At 44.6% G+C, this 16,772-nt stretch overlaps 1 protein-coding gene across 1 annotated transcript in view; it reads left to right on the top strand.

Moving 5' to 3' along the window:
- Positions 1 to 16,514, top strand: part of LOC146186457 (uncharacterized) — a 76,768-nt gene extending 60,254 nt beyond the window's left edge. The window contains exons 2-3 of the mRNA XM_084607207.1: positions 11,043 to 11,120; positions 12,803 to 16,514. Coding sequence (XP_084463333.1) covers positions 11,043 to 11,120; positions 12,803 to 13,347 — 623 coding nt within the window. The 3' untranslated portion in view covers positions 13,348 to 16,514. The remainder of the gene's footprint in view (positions 1 to 11,042; positions 11,121 to 12,802) is intronic.
- The last annotated feature ends 258 nt before the right edge of the window (positions 16,515 to 16,772 follow it).

Below are 16,772 nucleotides of genomic sequence, written 5' to 3' on the forward strand. Positions count from 1 at the left end.
CTTTCAAGAAAGCTACTAGGAGCCCTTCAAGAGTACCGAAATTAGCAAAGCCCTTATTGACCTGCTTTGGTGTGTCCCGCACCTCGTTTTGAGTTCGAACAGATTTACTAAAAATTGGAGCCTGATTGTTGGCTTATGTGTGTAATTAGTCGTGAACATTTATTCCCTTTTTCTAACATATCACATTAATACATCAGTCATATGCGCCGGTTATGTCATAAGCCGTGAAACTCATAAATGTCGCAATGCTTGCCATCTAGAAAAGCTAAAAAAATATTGGTTTGCAATACATATTATGCTTCCTTCGAAACCTTAAGCGAGCAAGTAGCGTCGAAAATGATGTAAAATATTTTAAAGTTACGCAAATGTTCTCATACATTCTTTTTTATTTTTGAGGGGGGGGGGGGGGTATTAAAACCACGTGTTTCTGGGACTTCTTTTGTCAGAGAAAAGGGAGTTCGGCATTGATTTACTATATATGTATAATATTTCTGGTTTTTCTTGTTTTGGAAAATGCGACCTCATGTCCCCGCCCCTCACACCCGCCTCTGGGATTTGTTGCCTGCAGGTTCGGCTCATAAAGTTGATGAGACCGTCAACCAGTCAGCTGTTGTCAATATTTATCTTCCACTACTCTGAGCGAGCCGAATTTTATCGGTCTATGACTAAAAAAAAAAGAAAAAAAAATAAATCGCTCAAATAAACGCACAATACGATAGAGCTTCTATACAGTCTTGTGTAAATGTAAGAATCGCCGCTGGATTACTGACACAGGTGAACAGCACTGCCCAGAAGTATCTGAAAAAAAAAAAAAAAAAGGCAGAAGAGAAAAGCAGGGGTTAACAGGTTCTTGAAGGTGGTGATGGTACAGGCAGCAACTGTTTTCAAATACGGAATTCGTCTGTGGTGAGCACAGGGCTGTTTCTACTACTTACTTTTTCTACTATCCAATCAATACATTTCAAATAGAAAGCAGTTATACTTATTATTTTCCGTCGATAACGCCGCAAACAAAAACTAAGAAAAATAGGCCGTTATGATTTTCTCTGTTTCAGCGACTGTTGGTTTTCTTCATATCTGAGGAACAATTTTTTTGCACAATTTTTGCTCAAATTTGGTTCGTGCGTAGCCTGGCATGCTTTACACCTCTGCCCCATTTTTACACGGGACCGTTGTTCCTAATTAATACGACCGAATAAATTGATATCAGCAATACCAGCCCCAGACTGTGTGCGTCCGGAAAGAGCTATAACAAACGCGGACCACCTAAAAGAAGTTACAAATTTTTATCATGCACGTATAGGCTACAAGCTGATCGAAAATGGCAGCTGCAATGACCTTCCCAGGCACCTTCAAGGTGTTTGCGCTGAGCGCTTTGAGAGCCGTGTATAATGTTCCCGTCAATTAGCCGCAGCAACCCGCTCCTCGTGGCGCCGTAGCTGCTTTCCGTTCTCGGGACACGCACACACACATGTAACGAGTCCCACATAGCGGCAGCATCCCAGCTGGTGCTCCCTTTTATTTTCCGCCCGAGCTCTGCAAGTCACCAGAGACAATGAGCTTCACGCAGAGTCCGCTGGGGACCACCAGCTGCGATATGTCAGGAATACGGAGTAACGCGGCGTATACGCGGATAATAAGGCTGGCCTGCCAGTATAGTAATGGTCTCTGCTTGCCAAGGCCTAGCTTAGGCAAAAGAGTAGATGCAATTAAAGCACCCCTGCACTCTGCTAACAATGCTTGCGGCTGTTTGCATGTGTGGGGCCCCTGCCTGAGGCCACGGATAATGCGAGATGGTTAGCGGTCGTATATTGTTATAAACCATCACATTGTTTTGCTCCCCGCGACGATAGCTTTGTTTCGTATTTGTCGCTCGTTTAAAGCCTTTAATGAACGGGAAGAACAGATAAACAAAGATTATGAGCATCCTTGTATGTGACGGCCATTTTGCTTTCTCTACCTTTCTTTGACTTTATACTTTTTGTGTTAATATCGCGAGGGATAAAAGTGAAATTTCTTTAGCTTAGAACAGCAATCTGCATATCACTAAATTTGAACTACTTAACAATGCGGTCGGCGAGGATAGAAGCCTACTGCGCGTCTGTTTTCCTCTCACTCATTCCGTTGTCGGTAGAGGAAACGAAGCGCGCAATTCAAAATAAGCCAAAAGTGTTCCTGTGTATTTTTATCTACACGAACGCTGAATGGACACGAGTGAAAACGAAATGCGGAAGTGATTACTGAACTAGATAACGAGGATAGCGCAGTAGGATATCATACATTTAAATAATGGCTTTTCATATTTGCCGGCTTAAATATTTTTTTTTAATCCGACAACTTTACCGGTGTTTTAAGACATGGCAACTGAACAAGTCTAAACATAAATCATATTTGACGGGGCGGGGTAGCTTGCCTTAGCTTCGGCCTGTTATAGATTCTGTTTCCCAAACCAACAAAATGTTAATCGCCATTTACGAGAAAAACTAGCTTTGGAGCTCTCGCAAAGCAAAGTGCCTCGAAGTTCTGAACTACACGCTCATATTAATAAAGATGAAGGGCACAGGAAAATAAAACAAATTATTGTTGTTACCTCTGTGTCCCTCCATCTAGTGGGGTTCCAACTCCAGGTAAACACACAATAGAAGGCACTTCGTTCAATTTCTGATGAATCGCTTCGTCGCCTAATGAACCTGAGCTCGTCTCCAAGTATGAGATTTAGCGACTGAACTTGTTCCCTCGAAAGAGTGATTTCTGCGAAGCTTATACCCAAGCAACAGCGGCGATGATTGTAAGGCAGTCGACAAAGAAAACAACTATACCACCTTCTTTTTCCTATATCCCCTCGTCTAAGCCCCTCTGAACAGACTAGCTTCGGAGACGTGACACACTTAGACAACAGGTCTTGACACCTGAAAAAGAAACAAGGAGACAACGGATTATACTCAACGTTTGCTCGCTCGCGCTGTTTCTGCGGGCGAGAAGCAGGGTGTTACGGAGCGCCGAGCGTGCGTGTTGGCAGGCATGCAAGGCGTGAGCAAAAAACGGAGATTCTGATAATCGTTCACGCGCGAACAATCATTCTCTAAGTGCGAGAAGGTAAGCTCTCCCCGCGGTCACAAAGAAACGCTAGCTGCGCGTGTATATGGGCGTCGTGAATGCTTATTAGATTGACAGGCGCGGTTATATATGCTCGCGCGGATTGTACGCCGGAAACTGGCCCCGGTCTTTGCTCGGATCGAGTACACATTACACCCGCTGTCAGCCTCATTAGGAACGGCTTCATTGCAAACGTGATTCATATAAGCGGTTGTTTCTAGCTTGTGCGCAAGCCGCGTTGAATAAGGATTCAGGGACAAAGAGAGAAAGGTGGAAAGAAAAAGCGAGTCCTCGCTGAAACAGGAACAGACAGCAACGGGGGAGAGTCTGGCGATGGAAAACGGCCGCGGTCGAGCTTCTCGATGCTGATGTGGATGCCGGCGCGCGCACACACACACATACGCGACAGAGGCGTGTGCTGCCAGCGAGCGACGCGTGTGTGTTCGGCCAAGCGTACATCACAATGCAGGCGGATACGTGCACATTTGATTGGGTTCTATGCTAATAGAGACGCCGCGGCTGCGGTGATCGGCTGCGACGTCTCTGACTTACATGCAATTCGCAGTTGGAAGTGGCTGCAGCGATGAATTCTCCCTCCCTCTCTCTCTCTCTCAGACTGGCTTGGACGTTTGTCAGGAACTCTGGAAGAAATGAGCAAATGAAATGTGAGCGACACGTGCACAAGTTGTGTAGAGTGAGCTCCACATGCAGAAATGATATAAGTTCGAATCAGAATCTGGAAAAGAGTCCATTTATTATAAGGGAATGTACCATGTATGTTTTCGACCAGGTTGGTCGAAAAAGCAAAAAATGGAAATCAAAACATGTGTTATCTGTGATATGTCTACAGAAATCGAAAGAGTCAATATTTCTGATATGATATTTATACGCTTCGGGCGGAACATCGACGCTTCATTATATCACAGCGAAAACAATTCGTAAATCGTGACGACTGTACTAGTGAAGCTTTCTGCGAGTTAAGGCTGGATGCTTATCATATAGTGTATGGAATTCATACACCGGTATGGAACGGCTTGAAATGCTTGATGGACAGGAAGCAAATGCACGTTGATGGAAAAGCATGGTAGTGAATGCATTTTCCTTTAGGCGGCGTTCCTTTACCCAAAGTTATGCGGTCAAGAGATTGAAGATGGAAACAGGATACTATACACTACTTACAGAATGCGTCATGAGTACAGCCCTACCCTGGATGCGCTTACACGTAGTGTGTATTGCAGCTCGCTAACACTTTACCTGGCGTTTTATTCTCAGACAAACAGCCCTGAACCTATATTGTTTAGAAATCATACATTACCATAAATACATAAAAAAGACGAATACTTTTTTCTATTATATAGAACACAAATGCTCGCACAGTTTTTTAATGCAGTTTAATCTCCTGGCAACCTGCAGGTTGATTACAATACTCCGGAGAAACTGCGGTGAACGTGGTGCAGGCGAATTTATATGCAATTCCAGCTGCCCGTAGTTACCGGGCATTAGTGGTGAGAGACATGTCATCTTGACTGAGTGCTTTTAGAATTTCAGTTTCAACATGTAATGCATATATCTATAGAACGGACTGCGGGTTATCGTCTTTCAATTGACAGTCTGGACATCAGTATCATGTTCAGTTTTAAAGTGATTGCGCCCAATCTTCAAAAGAGCGAAGAAGGAAAGCCGCGCTAATGGTCTAGCCCAATCTCAAGCGCTATTACGAATACCAGTCTGGCGAACGAGTCACGTAAATTGGTGTGCATGATCTGCGCACGCAAGATGACCGGATAAAATAACCTTCTTTAATAAAGTTTTTTTTTTTTTTTTTTTTTTTTGCCCTCAAGTACACGGCGACCATACCTGGCTCAAAATGACAAACAGTGACTAGAGTAACACTTAATCGCCTTGGCCGGGGTGAGCGCGTGACCTCTAGTTACCTATTTCACAGATGCTCGCAAAAGCAGCGGTGTCCACAAATTTAACAACGAACCTCAATTTGTGTAGCGCACGTATCGTGACCCCCTTCCCCTATCTCTCTCTCTTTGTTATATGCGAGCAGGTGCATCGGGAGATTTTCTTCTAGCCCGTATACAGATGGGACAGGTTAACGGCACCCCTCTTGCATGTGGCTGCATGCTCGGCTTTCTTTTGTTTTATATATTTATTTATTTTCCCGCTTATATACGACTTTTGATTTCAACTCGCACATCACGCAGCTCTTGTTCTTTGTTTTAATGTCAGACCGATAGCCATCTTCACGCTGTGCGATTTCCGGTCTCCGCAGGCGGTCTCCGCGAAATTCGGAATGCAGACGGTCCCTCTATATGCTTGAGTTGAGGCGTGTATAGATATAGGATGAAAATATACCCGGATGGGTGAACACGCTATTCCGGCCATATCTACGCTGCCAGCGTGAGGTTAAAAGCCGAGCGTATTTATACAGTTGCTTTGAAAGAGTGGGCGCCTTATACCGGCGAGGAGTTGCATTAGTGTCCAGAAATATCAACGCGACTCTATACAACACACTGTGCGGCACCTGCACGTAAGGGTGTAGAGACTAGGTTGTCGAATTTTGCGACGAAATGAAAAGTGTAGCATTTTCTGTCTTTAATCACGGTTCTTCCTTGTTCTTGCAGATAGAATGAGGCGTCATCGTTGAACTGCAGCGGTAATAACAGTTGGAGATGGATACAACAATTTTTTGAGGGCATTGCGTTCGTCATGGCGCGCCATGTACGAGTGACGCGCCTTATAAGTTTATGTGGAGTGAACATTTAGTGTTTGGAAAGGGTGCAGAAGAACTAGAAGGTATACGTTTGTGACATGTGGAATAACATTTGAAAAGTTCGTTAATTGTTTAACAAAGGCAGTTGCACTATAGCCGATATTCCTGTCACAAGATGACGAAATTATCGGTGTCATTCAACCAATATTAAAAACTATGTTCTGACACATACTCCGTAAAAATAACCCGTAATTTATCACATGAGTTTGGCGCAATTCAGTATTTCAATGCTTGCTAGTAGATCGATATAATTTGCCATTCCACCTTTGGCAACGTTTTACTATACGTAATCGATATTTTGTTTTTTCTTTAACTAACTATTACTTATATATGTGACACTTATAATTAATTCATTGAGGGGTCAAACAGAATAAGCCAGATACATGTATTTGTTTCATAATTAGACTAGCAAGAAAATACGCGTGTCGGAACAAAATAAAATAACATGCTTATATAAGTAATTCGGCGATAATCACGATAGCAATGCTTAGGAACAATTATAAGCTTGATTTAACAACTGAGATAGAAGTATGTGTACACAAACAACGTAGTAATAACAGCATGGGAAAAGTGAAATAACACAAATTATGATTAAGACGTGCATATCTCATTCATGGAACCTGTGGCAGAATGGTATCTATAATGGATGAGCTGCTGGTGAAGCATTTGCTTATCAGCTGCTTTTACACATCAGTATTGAATGCTCACTCAACACCTGTGGTTGATTTCGGCATCTTGGATTTGCCTGGGTATGCGATATATACCTCGACGCATCTTGTTTTATTGGAATGTGCAGGAATAGGAACATTTGAAGTTGCACAAGTTTGAGGCTATTTGTTTGATAACGCCATCATGATTAAAGCTGCATTTCTTAAATATGCTTCACCACGCCTCTCTCTGTATCATTTCAAGTTTTTAGGGAGAAACTTATACAACGGAAGCGAAGCAGCTCTATCGTGCTTTTGGAATGATGTGAGAAAAGTTCTTTAAGCAAGGGACTTTGTTTTAGCCGGTGATACAGTATTAGTGGAAAAACACTGAATTAGTTTTGTTTTGTGTGATGGTTTTAGCAATGAAGTCCGATTTCAAGTCAGATGTTAGTATTATCTTCAGGTTCTCGTGCTCACAAATAGTTGTTGTAAGCGGAAGGATCATTAAGGCATATGGAAATAGATGTATGTATTTTAAATAAACTGAATAATTTCCCATCTGGAACCCTTCGCAACAGCTTGACGTTTTGTTATAGAGCTGTTTAATGATTTGTGACCTTCGATTTAATAATTGTATGCAACGTACGCATCTTTAAAATGTTATATTGAGGGAAATATTGCTAAGGAAGTCGTCGCAAAAAGATTACAGCCCTGATGATAGAACGTTTCTTTGTGGTACATCGGAAAAGGAGGTTTAGCTGTTGTAAACGTCTGGTTGTCGACCTCCACATACTGACTTTGCTTATTAGGTATACATTGATTCAGGCTACGTACAGGGTTATGAATGAGAACATTTAATAATACGCTAATGTGCCAAATGGTCGAAGGTTTTTGAAATATTCAAGATTGTGGTATCTATATTCTGGAGGGATCGATACCAAGAAACGCATCAGCTGTTAGTTAATTTGGTTTGTAGCAGAGGACAGTAATGTTCTAAGCCGTACTTGCAATATCTTGGCATTATGTTTTCTTCTGTAGATAGATTCTTTCCTTTAGTAAGTGAGACAACGCACTCTATTTATTAGCGCACAGAACTGGTTAGTACATTTGATCTCAAAATATAGCACTATCCTTCACTTCAAGATAAGTAATGGATGTTATTTTAGCTTTCTTTTTATATATTCTAGATAGGCGCATGCTGGGCGATAAGGAGTCATTCTATAACTCTGCTAAACCCTTCACCTTCCATTTTACGTATATTTGCAGAAATATGCGAGGTGCATTATTTGTCCCTGTAGTTTCTCTTATTCGTGCCAAATTTTAGCAAGAAGTTCAATAATAATCTCCATATACTGCAAGTAAGAGCACATTGTGTTAGTATGCTGCTTTTGACATATTGGTGGGTCTCCTAATCCTCCTATCTGTGCATGGCTCGAGCCCTTCTAGGTGCTGTTAAACATCGGCTTGCACACATAAGGAACAATAACTGTAGTAGGTATATATTCTTTAAATGGTTCACCGCCCGTGTAAGTCATGTATCTTGTAAAAAAAGAAAAAAGAAAACCAATAAAATGGTGTAAATGGGAATCCTTTTGGGACAGCAGAGGCGATGTTTAATGCGCCTCTGTTGCCTTGTACGCACAGAACACCATGTATATTATACCTTGCCTTGAAGGGTGGGCAACAAAGTGAGCGTGTTGTTCATTTAGAAGCATGTCAATAGTCTGCTGAATTTGCGCTTTTGATGGCGGCACACGCGAGAGGTAAGAAGCGGCGACACCCATAATGTTTGTTCTTTTGGTTTATGGGGTGTAACGTCCCAAAGCGACTCTGGCTATGAGAAAGGCCGTAGTGGAGGGCTCCGGAAATTTCGACCACCTGGGGTTCTTTAGCGTGCACCGACATCGCACAGCACACGGTTGCCTACAGTTTTTCGCCTGCATTGAAAAGTGGCCGCCGAAGCCGGGGTTCGATCCTGCATCCTTTGGCACAGTATAGTCGAGTGCCCTAACCATTGCGCCACCCCGATGCGGCCGCTAGCTGAGCGAATATGCTACACGTATAGGGCTTGAATACTGTGAAATTTTGTGAAAATATCAGTATGAATTCATCGCTAAAACTCTCTTTTCTTTAGAATACTCTGTAATCAATATTATACTCTATACGCGAAATTACATCTTGTTCACCTTTATTTCTTTCCATCCAACCTCTTTCAAATAGAATAGGATATAATCACATATGTGAAGCTCTAAGCTTTAGAGTTCACTACAGCATATTTTTCTGATCTAATTATTAATAGCGCCTCATTACAGCTGCTGAAGAATGACTTGATGCTCCAAACCTGTATACTGCATCCCGCTGTCTAGTTGGCCATTTTTTTAGTCACAAATTATGAGCTTATTTTTGCTGTATTCCACTAGGTGTGTTACATTCAGCTTGTATACGTACCCATATTAGTGTATCGGAACACTCGAAAAAAAAAAAAGAAAAAAAGAAGCCACTTCAGGTAATGAAGTTCGCTATTTGTTCGGCGCCTAGCTATATAAAAGGCGTTTAAACTGGCGACGCATGTACGAAAAAACAAAACTTTTTTCCCCCTCTGTTTTGAAGAGAGAAATACACGTTTAAAATATGCAGTAAATTAAGCACAACTACGTTTATATGTTAACATCATTTAGACATTTCAGTTAATGGCCACCTGTTAGAAATTCTTTGTACAAGAAGTTACGTGAGGGAGAGCGAGAGAGTGCACAAAACGAGGATAAGTGACCCGCAATGTAGGGTCGTGTAGGACAGCATGCAATCGGCTGTATTAGCTATAGAAAGTGACATCTGAAAAAAAAAAAAAAAAAAAAAAAAAAACGAAAAGAAAAGAACGAGCTCTAGCCATTCAAACTTGCTTTAGCCGTGGCCTCGGGAGGCTATAGTATAGACTTGACTTGTATACGGCTGTAATTAAATTCGGAAAACTCTTAAAAAGTTTAGCTAACTTACAGCGTGTTGTCACAAGTTCACTGGAGATTGTATGGTTTAGAACATTCAATGAGCTCTGTAATTCGTGGCGCACGCAGATGGGTCTATTTATGTTTGGTATTGGATGTATATATGTTTTGATATTTTTGATTTCATGTCAAGAGTGCTGTTGGGGGCGTTATTATTGAATAGCGTAACAATCTTGAGTGCTGCACATGTTTATTGCACAAGCACCTCATGCAGTGTTCTGCTCACAGTTCATTGCGTATACGTGCTGTTAACTACTTTATCGCACAAATGAATCCTGTGAAGTAAAATACTTCCAAATAACGATTGTTAAACTTTGGAAAGTACGGTGCCACTTGCTAGTTAAGAAGTCATCGTTTTATACATTATTCTATATGAACTGCACTCCGGAATTATCATCGCTTCGCACGACAACCAATTAAAGTTGAGTTCGTAAATCGTGAGTGCAGAAAGTCTTAATTGAGCAGGCACGCACGCACGCACGCACGCACGCACGCACGCACGCACGCACGCACACACACACACACACACACACACACACACACACACACACACACACACACACACACACACACACACACACGCACGCACACACACGCACGCACACACACGCACACACATTCAATCCTTGAATCACGCTCAAAATTTAGGCCATGTGCACATACAACCCCTAGTTTAGGGTGACTAAAATATTTCAAGCTTTTGCTTTATGAGCATTGAGAAAGTTTTTTCTGTTTCGTTGTGAAATAGTGGTTATGGCGTTATGCTGCTGAACTCAAGGACGCATGATCACATCTCTGTTACCACAGCCGCATTGGTGAAATGCAAAAACACCCGCACACTCTATAACGTCATTTTATATTTTTACCCCATGCTTGTATATTTGCCGCGCGCAGCAGAAATTAATCTTCAGCCTCAACTACATCGTCTCTTATTTCGCATATGCAGCTTTAAAGCTTTAACCTCAACATATCGCAGTTCAATTTGGCTGTATATACACGGTGTAGTCGGCAGCAAGAATTTCTTGTACTATTTTTTCCTGACGAGCTTTCATTAGACGACCAGAATACGGCCTTGTGCGCAAATTTGTGGCGATCGATTTGTGTTCCCGTTAGGTTGGTACACTATCGCATATTTTTTTATGGTGCAATGTTTAAGAAATTTAAAGAAACAGCTTGAAGAACTTTGAATCCGCAGTTACGCGTTTGTTTTAAAAACGTGAAGTTTTTAAATTGAAAATAAAAATTTTAACATTGCACTTCATATTCCTCATGGCGTTTTATGCAGATGCAAGAGGATGTGAGAACCTCCACACGCAGGTCAAGTTTTCCGCGGACATTGTTCTTCGTTGTTGTTTTTTTCATGATTGCTGCGAATTGTTCTTGCATCACATATCCTCACTATTATTTTCCTTTTATCGCACAGGTCTTCATTCTATAGGCGGTATTATACTTATACAACGTATGTGTATATATATATTTTTTTACGACCTGTTCTTATTTTGTTTGTTGCAGGATCTGCATTCCGTGCGGCCGCTCACAAGCTGCATCACCGGGTGGAAGAATACCCGCACTCGTTCCACCTGTTTTCAGGTACTGAATGCCTTCTTTCACTCGTCGTTTCGAGACGCTGACGCATTCTTTGAGCGTATACGAAGCCACACTCCATCTAAAGGGCGCATATACATGCAACGGACCCGAAAACTCACAAAAGCTTATGGCCCATAAACATAGGCGAGGAATGGGTGCCATTGCGTTGAAGAGGACGCGGAACAGACGTTTCTCTTCCACCTAATTCTTTCCGCTCGAAAGAAGGCGCGCTACTGCGCAGAGTTTCTGCACAAAGCGCATATGCAGGTACATAAATGAGCGTTATAGGGCCGACGAATGACCGCATTTTATTTCGTTATTAATTTCCAGTCACAAAAGCGTGCAACCCGTGCGCGCTGAACGACGTGTGCATATACATATACGTGCACGCTTTCACGCGTTCCTTTCGCGGCCGCAATGTAAGCACTTGGTCGCGCGTTCATCAGACGTTGGAACGGTTGGCATTAATGCTCAAGCAAGCTAACGAGCCAGCCAAGGGGGCCTCTCCTTTCATTAGAATTACGAACCATATAGTTGTTATTTACGGCCCTTTTCCCGAATGGAAAGCGGCGATTGCTTCGCAGAACCGACGATTGCCTCGCTGAATGCGGAATTGTCCTTACTGACGGCAAGTGCTCAGTTTCATTGTGCGCGTGACTATATTGTGTGCGAAACTGAACGCTCGCATGTGTGAGCGAAAACGTATTCGTTTTAGCACTCGTGGCGGAGCGTTGGGCAGTTATGCGCGAGTAATGGAATGTCGACTGTGTATGTAAAACAAAGCAAACTAAAAAATTGTATGCCCGAAAGGAAGAAAGAAGCTCAGACAATGGTTTATGCGGGGCACTAAAGCTTGTGTGCGCGAGTCGGGAGCACTCGGAGAGAACGCTCCACGATGCAGGTCAATGCTTTACGTCACGAATTGGATTAAGCCTGCGGGACATCATCCTTCGAAAAAGAAGTAACATCTAGGTGGCGAACTTCAGATCCTCTTAAAGGAATATTTAATGGTAGCGATTGTAAAGGCGTTAATTTAAAATAAAATCGCATTAAAAATATCCGTACGACATGATATGCTTGACAAATATGAAAGAAAACTCGATTATTTTTAATCCTGACTGGTGCGCCGCTGATTATAGGAAAGGTGCGTAACCTGCACTGAACGTCATCTCGTGGAATGGCGATAATTATGATCAGGAAGAGAAGAAATGTATCTGCAGGTGGCGTACGTAATAGGTTCCAAATATTACTAAATGTTGGAATTAGCCGTGTGCTATGCAATTTCTTTTCCAAGCTACATGGTTTTGTAGGCGTGCAGACGAGATCTCGCGAGGCCATCTATTAGTTCTGTTCATGAGCCGTGCACGAAACAAAGGACGTTTAGTATTCTTGTTGATCACATCCTTGTGAATTTTTCTTAAGGCTGAAGTCCTAAGCTATTTCGAAAGGCATGAAAGCCGGTTGTTCCGCTCCATTCATGACTCGTACATGAAGCAATGAAGTGGTATAAGGTCGAACACGAAGCAGGCTGACTTCCGCAACAGGGCTCCAATTGCAACAGGTTGTTTTTTTGCGTTCGCCAAACGCTGACTGAGCCACATGTCTTCTATAAGCGAGTCCACATGAGTCGTTTCACGTCACCCTCTCACTGGTGCTCCTGTCGCGTCTCGCAAACGCTCTCGCAGGTCCTAACGGCTGTCCGAGGCGGCGTGGAAGACAGACGTACACTCGCTACCAGACTTTGGAACTGGAAAAAGAGTTCCACTTCAACCACTACCTGACCCGGCGGAGGCGCATAGAGATTGCCCACGCCCTCTGCCTCACCGAGCGCCAGATCAAGATATGGTTCCAGAACAGGCGCATGAAGCTCAAAAAGGAACTACGTGCCGTCAAGGAGATCAACGAGCAGGCTCGCCTAGAAGCAAAACACTCCGGCAAGCAGTCTTCGAGCAGCGTCGAGTGCGGTCTGCTGCAGCAGTCCTCTTCGTCGGCGACGTCTGGGTCGGCCGCCGCCGCGAAGTCCGCTTCGGACGCTTCGGGGGTCGAGCCCGGGGATAGCGATGACAGCGACAAGGACGACATCATTCTGAACCCCGACGAGCCGTACGACGACCAGGACGCTGCCTCGACGACAGCACCGCCGCGGTCGTCGGCGCCGCTGGCACTCGGCCTGGACGTCAAGAGTCCGTCGTCGTCGTCGTCGGTGTGCGGTGCCCTGCCCCGTGCATGACAATTCGGAGAACCTTAAGTTTCGCCGCCACGGCGAGGCCCACACGAGAGATTGTGCTCCGAGCGCTGGCATCACGTGGACGCGTGAGGTGTGCATCGTGCGCAGCAACCGCTGTGGGTTCTTCCCGCTTCAAGTCAAGTACCTTCCGGTAGAAGAGTTCACTCTGGACAACACGTATAAGGTCGCGAAGTCCGTCCAGTGATCACATCATTCGTATGTCATCATCAGATCTCCCGTTTTCCTCTCACGTCGAGCTCATGTGTACAGAGTCCCGAGGTATATCTTTCTAATAGTGCGACTATTTAAATGTTAGTGTGTGACTGACTGCAACGTTAACGATGCCTTCTGTAGCGTGCATGACAGGTCAGCGCGTTTCTTGAGCAAACCGCAGCGACTGCTAGCAATACGACTTATAATCAAAATAGCTCTAAGGTTATATAATTTGTTTCTCTTTTTCTCGCCAATTTTTTTGTGCAATTATGTATTTTTGCAAGCTTGTCCGTGAATTTTTTTGTTTACTTGTTTTCTCGTTGTCCGGAAGCCGAGTGGTACAAGCCCTCAGGGAGTAACGATCACGGCATCACCAAAGTGACGTAGTGTTCCGTTTGCTTTCAAACCGTGCCGTGCTCCTTGGAGTTTCACTCGGATGACGTAGGGATTAACTCGAGTTTTTATCGGCTATGCTGATTCATCGGCCTATCTATGCTGATATAAGAAGAAAAAAAAAACGCTTCGCGAATATTTGCAATGGGCATTTAGTGTCATAATCTTTCCTTTCTTTCCTAGATGGTTGCATCTTTCTATGTATTTCAGTCCTGTTGATTTTACGGAGCAGAATGACAGAGAGTTTATTTTGAATGTTGCCATCTATTTAGAGTCCATTGTCGCTGTATACCTTGCAGCCTTGTTGGCACATATACGTATCATCCAGGAAAAAAAGAAATTATAACATAAAGTGACAACTGTCCGTGCCCACACTGCAAATGTACCTATACGTATGTTGTGTTTTCCCAGTCCCCACGTCGTTTGCTTTTTCTTTTTGCCTGTTGCAGCCTGTTGTCTGATCTAATCAAAGAACACACCGAGCACAACTGATATGAACAAGCGTTAAGAAGAGCCTTCTTTATGCTTTTCATTCACTTCGTTTTCATTGTACTTACTTACAATGAGGTTAGTATGATTAAAAGCGATGCTATATCAGTCATAGCTGTTCACTGAAAAATGTACGCTAAAAGCCTTCAAGTCGTGCTGGCACAAGCTGGAAAGCTGAAAACGAGGTTTTCTCCTTGTCAAGCCACTATTAAAGCACCGATTTAAGTATTATGCCGGATATATATTCTCAGATTTCTACTAGTTTATGTGAATGGGTAGAAAATTGAATTTTTCACGACTGACGATCTGATTAGCTTGCGTTTGTGTGCACAGTAAGATAAAGACGAGAGAGCTGTCACCACCTGTTCGTGTTGAAGATGCTGTCGTTTTCGGACCTTAGAGCTACATGCCAGTTTGCTAGCTGTATAGCAGAGCGACCATTAGACAATTAGGCATTAATCAAGACAGCAGGACAATGTTTCAAGCGAGCGGGTATCATTAGTGGCGCGTTTTCCTCGGTCATATAATGTCCGGGACTTGCAGTCAAGAGCAGAATGTAACTAGTGCTCAGACGAGTTTCGCCTGTTTCTCCATAGGAGCGACGCGAGTCCCTTTCCGCCCAGTGTATGCAGAGACGTTGTACAGGACGTGTATACACATTCTCGAAAGCAAGCGTTTGCTTTTGCGTGCCGCAACCAGGCGCTTGACGTACGCGCGAGAGTCGCCCTCAAAGGCGCCTCAGCTCCGCTCGTTAGGCCATTCAAATGAGCCACCCTGGTGGTACTTCCGGCTAATGCATCTCTCTCTCTCGCTCTCTCCTCGCGGTGCGCTCAAAGCAACAACGGTGAGAAGGGGGGAGTCGCGCTGGCCGATAAGCAGACGGCTGCGTCGCGCACAACAAGGCCCGAGCGCGTGCGCTTTCTGGCGACAGCAAACAGCACGGGGTCATTGGGATCGCAGGCACGCATGGATGCGCGGAAGGCGCATTACCATAACTGCACCCTGTTCATCCGCCGCTATCCTCCTTTTCCGCTGCCCTCTTATTACGGTTATCGCCAGCCAAACATAGCGAGAATGCCCTGAACAGAAGCAGCAGCAGCAGGCGTCAACGGCGTGGAGAACACAAATGCACACGAATATGCATACGGGCGCGCGAGCCGTAGAAAGAGCGAGGGCAGGAGGGAGAGCAAGCTCGCTTGATTCGGGGAAATGAGACGTCCGTCTCGCTCGTGCCAAGCCTTTTTTTTTTTTTTTTTTTTTTTTTTTTTTTTCCTATGCCGCAGATAACGGAGGTTCCTAAACGCGAAACAAGACAAAGAAGAAGCGAGCACTCTCGGATGTTGGAAATTCCGGGTCGAGCAAGACGAGTCTTTGAACGTTGCCGAGAACGAACATGGCAGCCAACATGGCTATGAGCTAAATGCTTTTTGGAGTGCCGTAAGCACAAAGAGAGCTGCCGTCCGAGAGCGGCCGTATGGCGCCTGCCCCGCGGCAGAGTCGGTGGAGTGTAGGGGTGGTACAGCGGGTAGAAAGAGCACAACGCGCAGTTCGTCATAACAAACGCTCTCCTCGGCACGCTGTGGACCTTTGTAGAGCGCGACGCGCGGATGTTTCGTCCGGGGCGCCGGCGGCACGGCCACGGCTGCCCGCCGCCCTGAAAAACGGCCCCGCCGGCGCCACCGTGTCTGGGTTCCGCCGACGTGGACGCGGCTCGCGGCCCGAACACGAGACAGAGCTGGCTTGCAAATCGGCCGAACCCCGGCGGGGCTTTTGCGTCTCCGTAAACAAATCGCCTCTCGCAACGACGACAGTGGGCAATCGCATAGGTGGTGCTGAAGACAGAGAAGGCTTCTCCACTGTCTTCCGCTTGGTCTCCCATGGACACAAAGCGCGAGCCTGTGCTCTCCTTAGGCCGTCTCTTGGCGACCGCGAACGGGATGTTATGTAAGGCAGAAAAATCAGTGAACCAAGGGAAAGAACGCGTCAAAGCTTTGCGCCTCAGGCTTCCTGATGTTCGTACTCTCTCTCTCTAATCGTTTGCAGCACACCGACCCCACATAAATTTCTTTTCTTTTTTCTTCAGGAGGGGGGGGGGGGGGGGGGGGGTGGGGGGGGTAATCGGACGTCAGTATACTCGTGCGGCCTTTGTGTTGTTTCTGTTACTGAAAAGAGTCAGTCAGCCGTAACTTGAAGTCCAGCGTTCTTCTACATTCGACACTATTATTTAATGAATAATCCTCTTCTGCTATACAAGCTTTCCGTATATCTATATGTATACGCTGCTGTGGGCACGATGCATCTCTGGACCACGTGCACTTTGGTTTAGTCCAGAC

This window comes from Amblyomma maculatum, chromosome 6 (genome assembly GCF_055883805.1).
Source record: "Amblyomma maculatum isolate TAMU_Amacu chromosome 6, ASM5588380v1, whole genome shotgun sequence".
Taxonomy (NCBI): Eukaryota; Metazoa; Arthropoda; class Arachnida; order Ixodida; family Ixodidae; genus Amblyomma; species Amblyomma maculatum.